The sequence below is a fragment of the Vicia villosa genome, linkage group LG4 (assembly GCF_029867415.1).
Source record: "Vicia villosa cultivar HV-30 ecotype Madison, WI linkage group LG4, Vvil1.0, whole genome shotgun sequence".
In the NCBI taxonomy this organism is placed as follows: domain Eukaryota; kingdom Viridiplantae; phylum Streptophyta; class Magnoliopsida; order Fabales; family Fabaceae; genus Vicia; species Vicia villosa.
The window spans coordinates 183795345-183813145 of NC_081183.1; the positions used below are offsets into that span (position 1 = coordinate 183795345).

Sequence of the window (17801 nt, forward strand, 5' to 3'; positions counted from 1 at the left end):
TACATAGAAACAGAATGAATTCAATTCCACATAAAAAGATCGTAACTTCCATCCACAAAAAAACTCAACTCATTAACTCGCAAAATCATCTGACTAATGACTAACTGACTAGTCATCTGACTCCAACTCGTAAATATGCATAATCCTCTGACTAACGACCAACGCAAACAAGACTGTTAGTCATATTTGGTGACAATGAGGGAGCATTGGATGGTGGCCTAAAGGCAACAATAGGAGGAGCGCGATCATGCATATCAAGTGGAAGTTCAGGTAATGCCATTTCATTTTGAAGAACCTTAATCACTTCATAAGCCTTAGGTCTTTCTTTATCATTTGAATGAGTACACCATAATCCTACAGTAAGCAAACTCTTCATTTCACTAGCATCAAATTCCATGTTCAATCTCTCATCAACAGCACTCATGAGATTCCCTTCAACATAAAGTCCCCAAACCCAATTCAACAAAGGCACATGAAACTCACCATCTTGAAAAATCCTTCTCCCAGTTGCTAACTCCAAAGCAACAATTCCAAAACTATACATATCAGATTCTTTACTAGCCCTTCCACCATTGATATATTCAGGTGCTAGATAACCATATGTTCCAACCACACCTGTTCTTTGTGTTCTCAACATAGGATCAACGAGTTTCGCCATCCCAAAATCGCCGAGCTTCGTGCTGAAATCAGTGTCCAACAACACATTAGCCGATTTGATATCTCTGTGAAGAACACATTGCTCGGCATCTTCGTGAAGATAACGCAGCGCATTCGCGACACCTAATGCAATTCTGTACCTTACTTCCCAAGCCAAACTTTTCTTGTCACCAAATAAATGTGTGTCAAGGCTTCCATTAGGCATGTATTCAAAAACTAAGAGAAACTCACCTTGTTCATGACACCAACCTATGAATTGAACCAAGTTTCTATGTATCAAACGGCTTATAATCCGAACCTCATTGATGAAAACTCTTTCTGAATTCTCGAAATCGGCGAAAATCCTCTTCACAGCAACAACTCTTCCTAAATAACTCAAAGCACCTTTGTAAACTTGTCCATACCCTCCTCTTCCAAGCATTCTATCATCAGCAAAACCATTAGTAGCTGCAACTAATTCGCTATATTCGAATCTTCTCGGTATTGTGGCTTTATCCAAATCAAATTTCGCCGGAACAGGTATTCCATATTCATCAAGCCCATCATCAACATTCTTCCTTTTCCTCTTCACTATCAACCAACCAACAACACTAGCTATCAAAAATACCAAAATAACCGGAACAATGACAGCAACAACTATCACAACCGTTTTCAACGACCCTTTTCCTCCATTTCCCTCCAACACAACACCCTCCGATGAATCCGACTTCAAATTCGAACTAAACTCCCAAGAATGAATAACATTACTTTCTGTCGAAAGACCTGTCGAAGCCGAAAATCCAATATTCACATACTCAGGCAGTTTCTGCATAAGATCAATCTGATAAGACAGTGAAGAATTTCCATTTCCAACACCTTTAACAATCCTTCCACGAAAAGACCAAAACACTTCCAACATCTTCTTATCAGAACTATAATCAATCAAAACATAACAAATCTTACCAAGATTATTATCAATATCAAACTTTCCAAAAGCAACAGAAGTCAAAGAATTATCATCAATACCAACATGCCTCATAGGTGGATCAGTAGCCCCAACAAAAGTATCAAACTCAACAGCAACAACATAATTCATAAGAGCATTACTATTAGTAGTAGCATTAAAAAGACCAAAAACACCACCAGCTGAATTAGGTGGAATCTGATAACCCAATGGAGCAACATAAAACACAAAACCATCACCATAGGAAGTATCATTCACTTTATCAATAGTAAAACTGAAACTTGTAGTGAAATCAGTGAGAGTTTTAGTATTTTTGTCCCATAAATGTAAAGGCTGTGAATAGATTGCTCTTCCAACACGGAAAAGGTAACTTACTTTGTTGAGATCGATGGAACCGTTGGCTGATTTTCCATCACCTTGGTATGAGATGTTGTTTGCAACTGTTGGGTCGTCGAAGTTTGTTATGTTGAAGAAAAGTGAGTTTGTTTTAGGAAGTGTAAACAAAAGTAGTGAAAGAATAAGAATGGTGTATTTGAAGAGATTAATGATGTTTGAAGAAGAACAAGATGAAGGAGAAGGAGAGTTCAACATGGTTGTCTGGTTTTTTGTTTTTGACAACAATTGAAGAAACATTGAATGGCTGCTATGGTTATTTTGGTGTGCTAGAGTAATGCTAAATTGCTAGTTGCTTGCAGCTATTATCCATGTGGGAATAGTATATTATATAGTTATAATATATAATATTGTGTATAATTGAATATATGTGTAGGAAAAAAGTATAGACTAAAATGGGGTGGGTGGTATTATTAGATTCTATTACAGTGTGCGGAAGAGGTTCTTGACTCGATGATGACTTCGTTTTGTTTTGGATTTTTGTGCTGAAAATTTTGGAAGAGTTTCTTGACTAGATGATTACTATACATACTACTTGCAAAGAGTAGAAGTGCTTACAATGAAGAGCTTTCCATGACTCAATGTAAAATCTTAGAGTATAGTGCGAATAAAAAACAAAATTAAATACTTACATACGCTTTATTTATGCCACCAACATCATGTCATATTCATATTCTTTTTGTTCAAATTTTGTAATAGTTTTCTAACATCAAATTTAACAATTTTTAGATTTGATTTATAATTTTATTTGTAATTAAAGATTGTTTGCAATTTTTTTATAGAAAGATTGTAAAAACTCTAAGTCTTTTAGGCGAAGACAATTGGTGGATCAGATTTAAAGTAAGAGGTAAGTGTGGAACAACGGTCAAATTTCATCTTTGAAACACAATTAAATTCAAGTACATAGTAAACAACGTCACACCATTCTCTGCATTTTCAAGTCACACGTCAAGAGAAAAACAACTAAACATTTCAATGATGAAATTGCGTTTAATGCTCAAGTTCTCCATTACGCTATGGCAAATTCAAAGCAGTGCATGTCAGCCGACTCCTGGACAACCATTCTTGAAAGCCGATCACGATTGCTAAAAGACTTTCCAGGCATCTAGAGTGTCCGACGAGTCTTAGGGAAAATTGTTCTGTGCCAGCCAAAAGCCCAATAAGTTAAGGCCCGCTGATTCTGCCTACTACATTGAGCTCAAGGTATACCTTCACAAAGGTTTTTCAGGTACACAATTTCTAATTTCCACTATCACTACGATTATCCTAAATTAACTTGGACGTTTGAGTGCTAACCGTGCATGTACCTCATTTGATCCACTATATCGGAGATTAGCAACGTCGGTTTTCGCCCTACTAATTACATGTATAATGTCATGCCTTTTGGTTTGAAATATGCATGTGCGACCTATCGGGAGATGATGAACAAAAATATTCAAGGAAGAAATTAGAGACATGTTAGAGATCTACATCGACAATATACTAGGTAAATCAAGAGAGGAACAACTATACGAAAATCACCTTACTTTCTTTTTCACTTGTGTTTGCCAGATAACATGGGATTGAACCCAAAGAAATGCATATTTAGAGTCAAAGTCGACAAGTTCCTCATATTCTACCTCATCGAAAAAGGCATTAAAGTAAATTCATACAAGTCTAACGCCATCATCAAAATGGATGCTAGAGTGCAAAGAAGCCATCACATAATTGAAGCGGGTTCTTTCCAGACCCTTTGTCTTCTCGAGATCCATGATCAGAGAGACTCTAGGCATCGACTTTGAGGTATCAGTAGAAATAGCCGCATCGTCCTTGTGAGCGAAGTAAGGACGGGCTAGAGCTCGTTCTACTTCATCTCCAAGGTCTTAGGAAGATCTGAAACACACAATCAAAAGATCGAGAAAATTGACCTAGTTTTGGTGAAAGCATTGAGAAATTTGCGATGTTATTTCTTATCTCACTAAATAGTGGTCCACACTGACCAACCATTGAAACAAATCCTATTCAAACCAGGTCTTGAAGGAAGAATGATGAAGTGGTACATCGAGATCTCAAAATTAGGCATCTCCTTTAAAACATTCAAAGCACATATATTTGTTGATTTTATTGCTGAATTCTCTCTGAGCCACCAGATCATCACCTAACGGTCATTTACGCTTCACGTTGGAAAACTAAGAGACAGTTACAACTACCTCTCTTATACAAGTGTGACTCCGAGTCTTATTCATCAGAAAACTATCTCAACTGCACTAGAAGTATTCTAGTGTGATCCCCTACATTAGGCCTGCCAACGAGGCGAGGTGATAATAATTTTTACCTTCCCTATATGTAAACTCGGATCATTAGTAAATTCTCGTTCTGTGACGAGGATGAAGAAATGAACCACAAACTTGTCCAGGTATCCGCACCCCCTCCTCCATCCCCATCTCTGTAGCAAAATTAATTTTTTAATAGAAATATTTATGTTCCCAATATCTAATTACATTACAAATAAAAAAGAAAAACAATCCTGAAAAATTTTCAAACATATATTTTAAATAATAAATTACAAACAAAAATATTAAAGTAATTACCAATCAAATAATATTTTAAGTTATCAAACCTAAATAATAAAGTAAAAATTAATATAAACGGGGCGAATGGTAGTGTCCCCATTATCTCACATGTCTGTATTTTATAATCAGAATTTTTTTAACTCGAATTGAAACTCAGTCAAAGTGAATTTTCTCTGTCAAACTGTGAGCAAGTTTTAATATATATTTACGGGTATGAGTTCTATTGTCATGCCAATTCATTACCGGATCAATCATCTTTCATTCAAGTACAAAATTGTTCTGAGTTTGAATTAAAAAAAAAAAAATCACAATTAGGTGTGAAACTCTAGTAATTATTAATATATCTATAAAAAAAAACCTAAAAAAAAATATTGCACACCATATATGACCATAAAAAGAAATAATTGTCTCTCGTGATTTTTATAAGATTAAATTTTATTAATTATTTCTATATCAATATTATTATCAACTTATAAATTACAATAACTACTATGATAAGAAATATAAACTAATCTTCTTTTTTGAAAAATAAATTTATAAAATAATTAATATGAATTATCAATCAATTTAATATTATTATCATTATTCATAATTTGATCAAGAGATCTTATAATACTTGTCAGAATTTGAATTTAAATATTTCATCATTTTATCATTAATAATCAATGATGTTTTTTATTTTGTATAAAAAAGAAAGCATATAGTACAATTTTAGTCAAATTGGTTAGAGGAAGCTCAAGTTGGTTGGTAAACATGCACTATCTTGTCAACCTTTTATAAATAAATAAAAGAGTAGTTGGTGTAGCCACCTCATGGCATGCAAGTTGCTATTACTATAAGGATAAAGTATGTACGTAATTAAGGGAAGCCGTAATTCAGAGCATCATTCGGATCAATATAATCGTGTCATGACTGCGTAAGACTTGGAATCTAACAGCACGTTTCTGATTATGACTTTTTCAGGATGGATAAGCTAATAAAACAGGTGGAGTGTTCATACATCGTTTCTCTTGTCTATTTTGTTCGTGTTACATCAGGAAAAACCATCCAAATCAATAAAGATTTATGATAAAATTTATGTGTGATTTAATCGATAGCCGAATTTTGAAATTCAACCCAATCCATCGTGATTTTTTTTTTTTTATCAATATGTCATAAAAATAAAAACAAAATACCAATATGTCCTAAATTGAATTTTTTTTTTTTTTAAAATGTCCTCTTTTACAGTTGGAGTTCGTCCAACTCTTGACCGGCATCATAAAAAAAACTCATACAGTTGAAGCTCGGCCAACCCTTGAACGAACACTTAAAAAATTATAGAAAACTTGTTAAATCGGTTAAAAGGATACCTGACTTAACAAGTGAAAATTTCAGGTTCCACACTTGTTAAGTCAGGTATTCTATTTAACCGACTTAACAAGTTTTCTACGTTATGAGTGGAACTTGAAATTTCCACTTGTTAAGTCAGGTATCCTGTTTAACCGACTTAACAAGTTTTCTATAATTTTTCAAGAACTCCAACTGCATGAGTTTTTTTTCATGGGGTTGGACGAACCCCAACTGCAAAAGAGGGCATTTTAGATTTTTTTTTTTTCAGTTTGTGGCATATTGGTATTTTGTTTTCATTTTTGTGGCATATTAATAAAAAATTACTGGTCGTAGTTAATGTAAATTTTAAGGAAATTCTCGTTAGATCCATAAACATACTCACATATTTGAGGTAAAAATCTCAATATACTCTTATATTTTAGAAATGTCTATCTGAAAACATTTTGTTTTTTAAAAAGGGTGACTTCGCATATATACATCCAAAATAACCTTTTTTAAAAAAATGTCTTTGAATATGCATATTCGAAATATTTTGGAGTTTTTCACAAAATGCAAACAATCACCCCCACTGTTTGCATTCTCTTCAAACACAAAATTTTCACTTCAAACCCATCTGTACCAAGTTCCATTCAAAGCATTTCTACTCTACAACTTCCATTCAAGCATTCATAAAGCCTCAAAGCTCCATTCAAGTTCTACTAAAAGCTTCAAAAATTTGTAAGTTTTCACAACTTTCCACTCTATGCTAAATGTTATTAGGGCTGTTAGAAATTAGGATAATGTTGTAGGATGAAGTTATTGTAGATCAAGGATAGTATTTAAATGAAAAAAATTGGATTTTGGATGAGTTAGGGCAAGAAATGGAAATCTGTCAAAAATGGTTGTTCGCAGGTAATTTCGAAAGTGCATATCCGAAATCACCTCTGAGCAGTTTCGGATATGCACTTCCAAAATATGCTATGAGTTGTTTTTTTCCTTTCAAATTTGTTTCATACTCTTACCGATGGCATTTTTTCAAGAAAATGACTGACAACCGGACACTGACAGATCGACTTAGACAGGGAGGCAGACACGAATATCCTCAATTTGGCGTGAGAGAGCCGCACAACAAGGAGTGACTCGGGGTCGAGTCTGAGTCCAAATCTAAATGGATGAGGCGCCTACAGGATCCTCATCTGCACTGAGGAGTGGGTTGTCTCGGGCGTCTTCCTCTCGTGAGGTTAGTCAGGAGGAGGAGGATGTGGTACCTGAGGAGGAGGATGTATCTGAGATTCACCCAGAGCACGACAAGGATGCTCATGACGATGCTTAGGATGCACAGGAGGGCGACTATCCGGGAGGGCCTTCTGACACATCCATCTTAATATACTATCATGACCATGTCGCTCGACATATTTGAGACGGCGAGGTTGTTTTTTATTGCACATTTAAATTTAAACGGTTTACTTACAAATAGTTGAATTTAAACGGTTTATTTAGGATCCAACAACAACAACTAACATTCTTGTTTTTTTTGTTCTGACAGGAACGGTTGCCCATAAAATCTGTGAACCATTCGCGGAAAATATTTGATCTATTTAAACCATGGACTGAGTGGTTTAATGATGTTTTTGCTGGATCGGGACTTGGCGGGTTATGTTGTACCATGTTACCATAAGCCACGACATGCAGGGGGCATTTGTCGAAAGGTGGCACAAGGAGACGTCATCTTTCCAGTTTTCAGTTGGGGAGTTGACGATTACACTGCACAATGTGGCATGTCTGCTCCACCTTCCCATAAGAGGGAAGTTATTGGACCATTCCCGAATACAGAGGGTTGAGGCCATCAAGTGGATGGTGGATAATATGGGTATGGACGCGTATATGGCCGACTTTGAGTCCAGGTCGACGGATGGGGCGCATAACCGGTTCTCCATCCTGAAGGAGATTTATGAGCACCACTTGGTGGCGACAGTTGGGGCCGAGGATGAGGGGGTGTTGTTTTTGTTGAGTGCCACGGAGCCTGTGCTTTGCAGTGTTGGTTTATGTTCTTGGTTGGCACGTCCTTCTTTGTAGACAAAAGTGCAACCTACGTGGACGTGACATACCTCCAGTACTTTATTGATTTGTCTACAGTTCATGAGTGAAACTTGGGGGATGTCATTTTGGTATACCTCTACCAGAAGCTGAATGAAGCGTGCAACTGGAGGACCGGACAGTTGACTGGCTTTTGCACACTCCTCACGGTACATTTATTTTTAATTATATCACATTTAATATGTTATTTGTTAACGTGTACTAACATATTATCGTATTTGTGTCTCAGAGCTGAATCATCTCTTACTTCCACCGCATTCATGACTACAATCATGATCCCTTGTACACTAACGCCATGCCTAGGGCTGCACGATACGTCCTCCATAGGGGGGATTCGAAAATGAGGTCATATCGTGTATACCTCGATCGTACTGCTCACGGTGACATCAACTGAACGCCCTTCAGTGATTATGGTGATGTTGTCTCATTCGACCGCATCGCATTATATTCCGAATGGTTGGCATGTGGGACAAACATCATGGTTAGATATTTGTCGGAGCGGTGCATGAGAAATTTTGAATGTGTGCAGATGATATCGAGATCTTCATTTGAGGCTACTTCTGACACCATCACCCGCCGAGATCTCACTGCTATCTTTCAAGATTGGACGCATCATTTGGTGCCAGAGGAGTTTCGGCGTACGCGAGCCACCAGAAGCTGGCACTGTGTAAATGGATATGTGACATGATTTTATCAGGTGTCACATCCTATCATGACACCCGATGCTCCTGAGCGTCCACCTAGGCCAGCGCACGAGGAGCTTTTGGAGAACCAGCTGACCGAGGATGACCATGCAATTGATCTCCTGCCGATATGCCATCAGATACAATTGATTAGGCAGGAGGCATTGGATAGAGGGATTATTGAGGAGGGCGGTCTAGAGGAAGTTGTTATAATGCAGAGGATGGTCAGTGAAGCGTCCGGTGCGGCGGCGTATAGACAGCATATTAGGTCGCAGGGAGTTTGCATTAGGCATACTCATTAGTAATAGTAGTAGTAGTAATAGTAGCATGTTTTATTTATGACTTTTTTTCGATGTTGTAATATTTTGACATTTTGCACTTATCCGAACAATTATTTCTATATTATGATATCAATATTTTATACTAGTCTACGTATTGTTTATTTCCATTACATTTTTCGGATAATAGGAGGTATTAATTTTAGTTGCTTCGATGCTCCGATTATAACAATGTAATTTTATTGTTTTTAAAAAAATGAAGGACTCATAGCACATTTCGAATATGTATATCCGAAACTAGTTCATGGTATTTTCGGATATGCATATTCAAAATATTTAAAAATGTGAAAAGGATGCCTTGGAATATGCATATTCAAAATATTTGAAAATGTGGAAAGGGTGTCTTCGGATATGCATATCCGAAAGACATTTTGGAGATTTCAGGTAGTTTTTACCCTATATGTGTGCTATATGGGTGCAATGAGAAATTTCCAAAATTTATTGCCCAATAGCTTCTCCAATAGAAGGAATGTAATTGCAATTGATGGGCTTAGGTTAGGTTGGCAATTATGATTGCTGGTATACGGAAGAAAATTAATCAAACGCCTATATATGAAATGGCTGCTGCATAATTTGTGGAGCATGGTATAGATCTTACACTAACACCCAGAACACATTAAATAGAAAACATAAACAAAATAAGACTAAATCAGAAGACAGGTTTTGCTACGTCGTGACATTGGTAGTTGTTGAAGGTTCCCTGCAATTGAATCCAATGTCATCCATTGCTAGGCATTGGACAAGGGAAGGAAGAAAAGGATTAGTGTCCGAAAAAGGAAGAGGATAATGACAAATGAAGTGAAATACTACAAGAGGTAGTGAACAAGTTTAACATGTGACACTAGACACTAATCTTCCATCAATCTACATCATAGTCTAACAATCAAAAGCTAAAAGCTAATGACTAAGATTAAAAATCCTCACTCTAGAAATCAAACTGGAAAGAGAAAGCCTTGCGACAAAAACCCTAAGTTACTACCTATAAACACGTTTAAAACTTGATTTTTCTACATGCACTTGCTACCTCAACTATAATCCCACATCCACCACAACACAGAATAATCATGTTGGATAAGAACTATTTGCATGACCCTGTTAATCATAGATGTTAGGACAGGTAAACAAACAGGGCAACTTATTATTATATAGTACAAGATGAACATTTTTTAACAAGGTCAAGTTTTCTAGATATATAACACTTGACAAGGATAAAATAAGCCATGTTTAAATCACTTGTTTCTGAAACTTTGCTAGTACTAGATATTGATATCATAAAAACGCACCAACAGTATGTGCAATAATCATATTAAGTAACAGAGCCATCAAAGGATAGCCCACATAACAGATAAGTTCTTCCCTCGGCGATTTCCTTTACATCTAATTGCTAAAACTTTGGGGTTCAATCAATGAGCCAATTTCTTCAAATGTTGAAAGGTCTGTTGCTTAATCCACTCTCGGTCAAACGGCAAGTAAGCAAGAATTGAACTGTCATAACTGCGAGTAGAAACCACTCAGTCAGTCATTAATGAATATCACGGAAAACCATACATGCACAAAGAAAGTCCAATATATAAAAGAGACAACAACAAACATAGACAGTTGAAGTAAGGTAATGCCTAAGTTCACTCTATTCTCCTACTTTTATCTAAAGAGAGTCAGAATGGGTAAAGCAAACATATGATGCAACAGATGATTAATTCATTAAGTCCTTAACACCAGGTAAAATGGGCATGCGGAGAGGGGGAAGAGAAAGGGAGTTACAAACCAGGGATGCTTTTTCTCCAACACTTCACTCTATGAAGGGTTTAAGACCTCTTTCATACTCATAATTGCTGCCAATTTTCTCACAATCTTATTTGCTGCCATTTTTCTCACACATAAACTTAATGGCTGCAAATTCCATGATTCACTCAATCAAGTTGAATCATGGAAAGCTCAAATCATCAGTATATGCTCTCTTGCCTTTTCTCTACCATTTTTTTCTCTTTTCTTTTCACTGAATATGATTTTCCTTTTTTTTTTTAAATCAGAAAGCACAGACAAATCATAGACTAGATATGAACAAACAACTACTGAATAAAAAAACCTTTTCTTGAACCTTGAAAAGCATCACTATATATTCTTTCACATTTTCTCTTCCATCTATTATTTCTCTTATTTTTCATTTTCTGAAAATCATAAAACACCGACAAATCATATATCTACCCGTACTAACAAATAGATCTGACTATTAAAGACCTAGGCGTACACAGATTTGAGAGAGAGACATACACTAGAGCACTCATGTCAGCAAGACCGTCTATGAAGTTGTAGAGATCCGTAATATCATAAGAGAGATTTCTGACGGCTGGATTCAACTCCTTCAGCTTTCTTTCATACATTGCACATATGCCTGTAAAATCACAGGATTAAAACCTCTATTTAATGCTGATAATTAATACATACAAAGCATCAACAAATAATATAATGCAAAAAATAAAATAGGTTGTAAATCCCAGATAAATGCAGGTAATAGCCGGGCCCAAAATTGGATTAATAGTATAGCATATTCCACGATCAGAGATAATTTTCAAATGTATTATCCTATATCTCCAGTAGACGGTGTGTTTGATGTTTAAGCTTTCCATAGACTGTCATAAATTGTCAGTCCCTTCTCAAAGAAAAAAAAAACACAATTACAGATTGTCTAAAACACCAAGCACATAGTTGATGGACTTAATCACCTCATTCAGCCAAACATCATAAGACTTGAACAGGGTCAACTGAGAATCCAATTTTATTATAGGAATAAGAAGTATATTTAAAATTATAATTGACTGGAGATGCAATATACATCATACAGTATTTAAAACTCATATAAATATGCAAGCAAAATGGCATTAGTAAGACAGAGATTTATATATGCATACAAAATAGCATTAGTAAGACAAAGAACAGTGTTATTAATAGCAGTGTTATTAATGGTGGATCACGGAAAATAGAGGATTGCCAGAAATCCGATATTCAGAAATAGTGCTTTGTATGAAGGAGATGAAGGAATATAGTAGAGGATAAAGCAATTAATTGATGAAGGAGACAGAGTGGTTAGCTTCTTCTTTAGAGGTGGTAAGATGAGATGTGTCTGACCTAAGTACTGGTATTGAGGTTTTATGTTTTGGGTATTATATATCATATCCACTAACCAACTCACCGCTTAAGGTTTTGTACTTTTTTAAATATGTTTTAAAATTTTTGCCTACTACTGCAGGTTTTGTAATTTTTTAATGTTTTAAAAAATTTGACCACCGCTAACACACACAACTCTACTATTCATTACGAACCGCTATAAAAGATATACCAAAACGCACTGCTATAATGCAAATAGCAGAGTTAACATATCTATTGGCTACCCCAAATTCCGATACTTAATCGCAGTATAGTGGTGCTACACTGTTGTTTTAACTACACTGACAAAGAAAACGTTAAATCACTTCAAATACTAGTGTAAATTTAAATTCACAAAAATAGCTGACTAGAAAGATAATTAAACTTTAAATCACACTTCAAATACTTATATAAATTTAAATCCATTCATAAACATGATCGCATAAACGTTACAAAGATCATAAGATTATACGATTCAACGATTAACAAGGATGATTCTAACTGATTCCACCAAAATAGGATTATGTGTATACTCTTAATAGCCGAGAACAGGCATAATCGTGAAATCGCGAGATTTTACGATTCAAATCAGGATTTTAACTACCATGTTGTCTGCCAAGGAAAATAGGTTTGGGCAGAGTATAAAATTAAGACAGTATATAAAAAAAAAAAAAAAAATCTTGAAATCACACCCAAGGTTTTATTGCATCACACAGTCAAGGAGACAATGACAATCTGCCGCCATAATTGATAAATCTCATCAATTTCAATCTATCCAAAAAGAAAGTATTATAACTAGGCTTTAAGAATTTGCAATAATTGAGAACACTTTCTAAATATCAAAGTAAGAAAACAATAAAAGGCTTTTCTCACTGGTAGTGGTCAGCTACATAGATCAAAACTAAACTATAACGCCCAATCATAAATCGTGTATAAAGCAAACCAATCAAAAAATCATTTTTAACAGTTTTACATACAGTTTCTCTAGGCATTCTTGGACCTCTAATTTTTAGACTACTATTCATCTAATCTATTCCATTTCTCTAGGCATTCTTGGACCTCTAATTTTTAGACTACTATTCATCTAATCTATTCCATTTCTCTAGGCACCCCCTATAGTACATTTTTCCAAATTATTGAAAACCATATATTCTTGATGCTAATGCACCTTGCATCAATCAACTACATTATTCACACTTCCTATACCAAAATCCACTATCGTAGAGTCAGTCAAAACCAAAACATTACAGGGACAATGCTTAAAAGTATATCAAAAAAGCCAATCTAATGTGAAATGCACCAAATGCTTGGGTAGAAAGGAAGCAAGATGACAAAAACGACAATAAAATTATGCCTAAAATTCTTTCCTGGATTAAATATTAGTTGATCAGATTTTATTTTGACCCAGCATTTATGCAGTGAATTACTTCATGAATTCATCAGCATACATAAAAAACCAATAATATTGAAATCACAATCCATACCTAACAAACAACAATCCTTTAACAAGCAAGGATAAACCTAATCAAAATCATTGCATCCAATCCAAATCATCATATTCAGATCAAAAAAACTTGATTAATAAACAATCCTCCTAACTACCTGAGACCAAATCAAAAGAGAAAAACTCATCCAGTTTACACTAACATTCACTATCAATGAAATCGCACATAAAAAACATAAAAACAAGCAAAACCTAAATCACCAAATAAACATAAAATTCAAAAGCGAGTAAAACAAAACAGCAGCAGGAAAGTGAATATTACCATCCATAGCTAGAGATACTGTATTATAATCCTTGAAAGTTCTGGTTGCTCTGTTCTGAGAAGTTTGGATTAGAATAATCGTGTGTCGATTATTATTAGCCTGAGAAAGAAAAAAAACATACGCGATCAGCATGAATGAGGATAAACCTAATTCGATTGAAAAAAACGAGAGTCGAATAATGATGAGGTGAAGGAAATCTTACCATAGCAGAAGAAGAATGATGAAGAGGAAGAAGAAGCTTTCGCTCTTGCTTGAGGTTGGGTTTTCTCGCTTGTGACAACACAACGCTGCGTTAGACTTGAATGAAGACTGAGACGGACCCTATAGTGGCAATTTCGATATTCGAGCTAATCCAAAATGTATTGACATCGGAACCGGGGTTTTAGGGTTTACATCAATGTGGGTCAGTTTGGTTAGTCGATTTTAATAAAGTGTGTTATCTGATTAATTAATCAAGTTTCATGTTAACTTAATTATCACTAATTTTTTTTTGTCAAAATTAATTGGATGATTATTGTGGATTGTTGCTTCGGCTTTGGTTATGGGTTAGCATCTTTGGCTAGTGCATCAACACATATGTTTGTTTCTCGATAGATATGTCTAATCATAACTTCAATATCTTGATGTAAAAAGACATTGATTTTGGTGATTAAGTTTCTTCCCATGTTGCTGTTACTCTGATTGTCAGAATTAATGTCATTAACCATTTGTTAAGAATCCACTTCCATAATAATGTATCGAAAGTCTATTGTCATTGTTAGTTTTAGACTTTCTAAGACACCTCAAAGTTTTGTTATGTAAACACTACTTATTCCAATATATTTAGAGAAACCTCCAACCCACTCTCTCTTACTCCCTCTGATGATACCACCACAAGTTGTATTTCTGTGGTTGTCCCTAGCTTCATTTGTATTCAATTTAACCCAGCCCACCATAGACGCTTCCCACTTCATGAAACGCAAAACTCTATGAGGCAACTCTATGAGGCATAAGTTGATGTTTGCTGCAGTTTTCACATGCTCGTAATCCTGGACCAAATTGTTGATGTGAGTTATCATGCACAACGGTCTATTGAGGCTTCCATCACGTGTCTCCCTATTATGCCACGTCCAAATGCTATGGTAAGCGGTAGCCCAAAAGGTCATCCAATCTTTATCTGCATTCCACCATAAGTTACAATTCATATTAGAAGAGATCCAATCCTTCAAGTTACTTGCAAAAAAGTTAAACTGTTTGTTAGTATCTTCTTCAATATTGTTGCAAAAGGAACACATAGCGCTGCCAAGACCCATTATGTGCTTTCTACTATTTGTGAGCAATATGTCACGATGAAGGATCCAAACAGAGCATCGAACTTGTTTCGTTGCTTGGATTTTCCAAATGTATTTCCATGAAACGATACTTGTATTGTCCTCACAATCGTCAAGCAACCTGTACATGACTCCAACATTGAAATGATCACCATCTTGACCAACATCAATCCTAATATCTGAGCCTGCATCGATCGAAGGTGGCATGATCACATGTTTTGAGGCTAATGGTCATATCTTCATTAATTGCACTAAAGCTAAGGAAATTTGGTTTATTTTATTTGGATTTTAATTTCAATGAAATTTCTAACACATCCATGTTATGAAAACTAATAAATTTTGTTATAAACATCGAAGATAATACTATCATGAATCCTATTACCTCTATCATTTAAAGTATATGGTGTAAAATAAATTTCAAGATCTTGAGGATAGAGAAATACCTGTTAAGAATTTAGCACAAAAGGTTTGGCAAGTTACCCATGATTTCCAGCACTTAACAAAAGAATTGCATCTGAGTGACCACTAGCAGAGGAAAAAGAGCTCGATTAAAGGCCATCATTCATATTCTACAATTGCTCAAAAATAGCACGGGGAGATTCCAAATCATATTTGAAAATAAAAAATTAATGACATAAACAATGAAGATGAGGAAGATGGAAAATGGAAATCGACCAAACCTAGTAAGAAATTTATGAAAATCAATAGTGGTGTAAATTTATCGGAAGACATCAACTAAGGCTACAAAATCATAATTCAGGATGAGCACGGCGATGTGGTTATGGCAATGACAAAGAAGACTTGTGGCTTCACGGACATGTTGGTTGTAGAGGCATCTGCCATGCTTAAAGCTTTGAGACTTACAAAAAACCACGGGATTCATCGTTTTGAAGTGGAATCAAACTATTTGAGCCTCATATGTTTGGTAGAGAAGAAGATCAAGTTGATAGGGTATATGGAAAATTTGGTGAAGTCGATAAATTAAATTAGGGTTATAGATGAGAAGACCTTATTTAGGTTGTGGGTCGGGTTAAGAATCAGGCTAGCCATTATTTTTCTCAATAAGTTTGGGTTACATATTCTCGGCCTTATTAAAATATTTTAATGTTCGAATATTATTCATAAAGAACCTTAGTTTTTATGATATTTATATATAAAAGAAAAGTTTATGGAATATTGTAGATACAAGATAAGACTGAGTTTACTCTTAGACTTAAGAAGAATAAAAATTAAATTTATATAGGATCACTCCATGTCAAAAATAAGGTGATTTACATATAGGATTTCTCACGATGTCATTCAAAGAAAAGAAATTAAATTTATTTGAAAAAGAAGTTGTTAGCTACTCTAAAATAAAATATCATATTTCTCATGGAGGTTATGATCAACAATACAAAAAGGAAACCACGACCACATGTTGATGGTCTTAACATTACATTCCAAGATAATGAATGGAACCAAGAGTCTCAATCTTGGAAGAAAACACTAATAGTCACTCTCATAGAAAAAAGAGAAAATAGAAAAAATAATGTTGCAACCATGAAGAAGGTGATAGTTTGAATTAAAATATTTAGACTATCCTTGGAAATATACAATGACACATTTCTAGTGTGCATCAAAATATTGTTAGGATCTATGATGAAAGTGGATTGAGCTACTTCAATACATTCCATTGGCAAATTTTGCTAGAATGTGTGGAAATAAACCTTGAGAAACCTCTTGTATTCTACATTGTTATGAAGAGACGTAAGTTTTTCCTCCAGTAGGAAGAACTCTAGTATGACATCTTGCGATAATGGGAGGTGCGAGTTGCAACATTTTGTGGTCTCTTTTACAAACTCAGAAAAATATTTGTAATTCAATTTTGGTCAAGACTTCTTATTCGATTTTGAAGACATTCAACCAAATTTTGAAGAACACTTATGACATAACTCTAAGTCAACTACCGAAGCCTTGTCTTAAAAGGCATGAAGTACTCATAAAATTTTCGGAAGACTATTACGTTTATGGTCTTGATAGCTGCAGAAAAATCCTTAATTGAAGGATAATGTTGAAGAAAGAAGAATCATCTCCAACAATTAATGCATTACATCTAAAGTTAAATGATCTTTGGAATGTTCAAGAAAAATCATCTCCCACACCTATTGGTAAGGTTTTTTTTTTCATTTTCATTCCAAGGTGGTTTAGGCAGTAGATTTGTGGACTATGTCTCTAGGCATCCTTCACGTATTCACATGGACATCGATTCAATTCAGATTTGGTTAAAAATACTAATGCGTAATGTTGGATTATAATATATGGTCTTCATATTGAATATTATACACCATGAATTATTTTTCAATCACAAAAGGTATCGGTGTCCCTCTAACCATATATGAAGCAACTAGTAGTAATTTTTTTTGGATATTATGCTATAATTTTGGTGGATCTTGATTTGTTAGAATTATTGCCCAATTTACTTCTTTTTGAAATAGAAGGTTATGCTTTTAATATTGTTGAGTACAAAAAAGAAACCATTCTTTTTGTCATATTATTGATCGCTCATTAGAACATAGTCTTGCCATAATGTTTTAAAGACGAGGAAGGAAAAGATAACAACGATTACACTT

General features: G+C 34.9%; 3 protein-coding genes across 3 annotated transcripts; all 3 read right to left on the reverse strand.

The window, feature by feature from the left end:
• On the reverse strand, positions 1 to 2339 carry LOC131596314 (L-type lectin-domain containing receptor kinase IX.1-like). Its single transcript, XM_058868938.1, has one exon. The coding sequence runs from the start codon at positions 2231 to 2233 to the stop codon at positions 152 to 154; it is 2082 nt and encodes a 693-aa protein (XP_058724921.1). The 5' UTR covers positions 2234 to 2339; the 3' UTR covers positions 1 to 151.
• A 7750-nt stretch (positions 2340 to 10089) lies between these two features.
• Positions 10090 to 14265, reverse strand: LOC131596315 (enhancer of rudimentary homolog). The gene is made up of 4 exons (XM_058868939.1): positions 14085 to 14265; positions 13882 to 13981; positions 11243 to 11363; positions 10090 to 10465 (listed from the first exon to the last, which is right to left on the reverse strand). Exons 1-4 carry the CDS (start codon positions 14085 to 14087, stop codon positions 10375 to 10377), a joined length of 315 nt encoding a protein of 104 aa, XP_058724922.1. The 5' UTR covers positions 14088 to 14265; the 3' UTR covers positions 10090 to 10374.
• A 399-nt stretch (positions 14266 to 14664) lies between these two features.
• On the reverse strand, positions 14665 to 15399 carry LOC131598487 (uncharacterized). Its single transcript, XM_058871082.1, has one exon. The coding sequence runs from the start codon at positions 15397 to 15399 to the stop codon at positions 14665 to 14667; it is 735 nt and encodes a 244-aa protein (XP_058727065.1).
• Positions 15400 to 17801: the final 2402 nt, after the last annotated feature.

Bases quoted from the DNA above. Each gene is read 5' to 3' on its own strand.
- LOC131596314 (XM_058868938.1), bottom strand. From the start codon at position 2,233: ATGTTTCTTCAATTGTTGTCAAAAACAAAAAACCAGACAACCATGTTG.
- LOC131598487 (XM_058871082.1), bottom strand. From the start codon at position 15,399: ATGCCACCTTCGATCGATGCAGGCTCAGATATTAGGATTGATGTTGGT.
- LOC131596315 (XM_058868939.1), bottom strand. The intron at 11,364-13,881 runs GTAATATTCACT...GTGATTTTACAG, and splicing joins AGTATCTCTAGCTATGGATG to GCATATGTGCAATGTATGAA. The intron at 10,466-11,242 runs GTATGTCTCTCT...TTCTACTCGCAG, and splicing joins GCTGACATGAGTGCTCTAGT to TTATGACAGTTCAATTCTTG.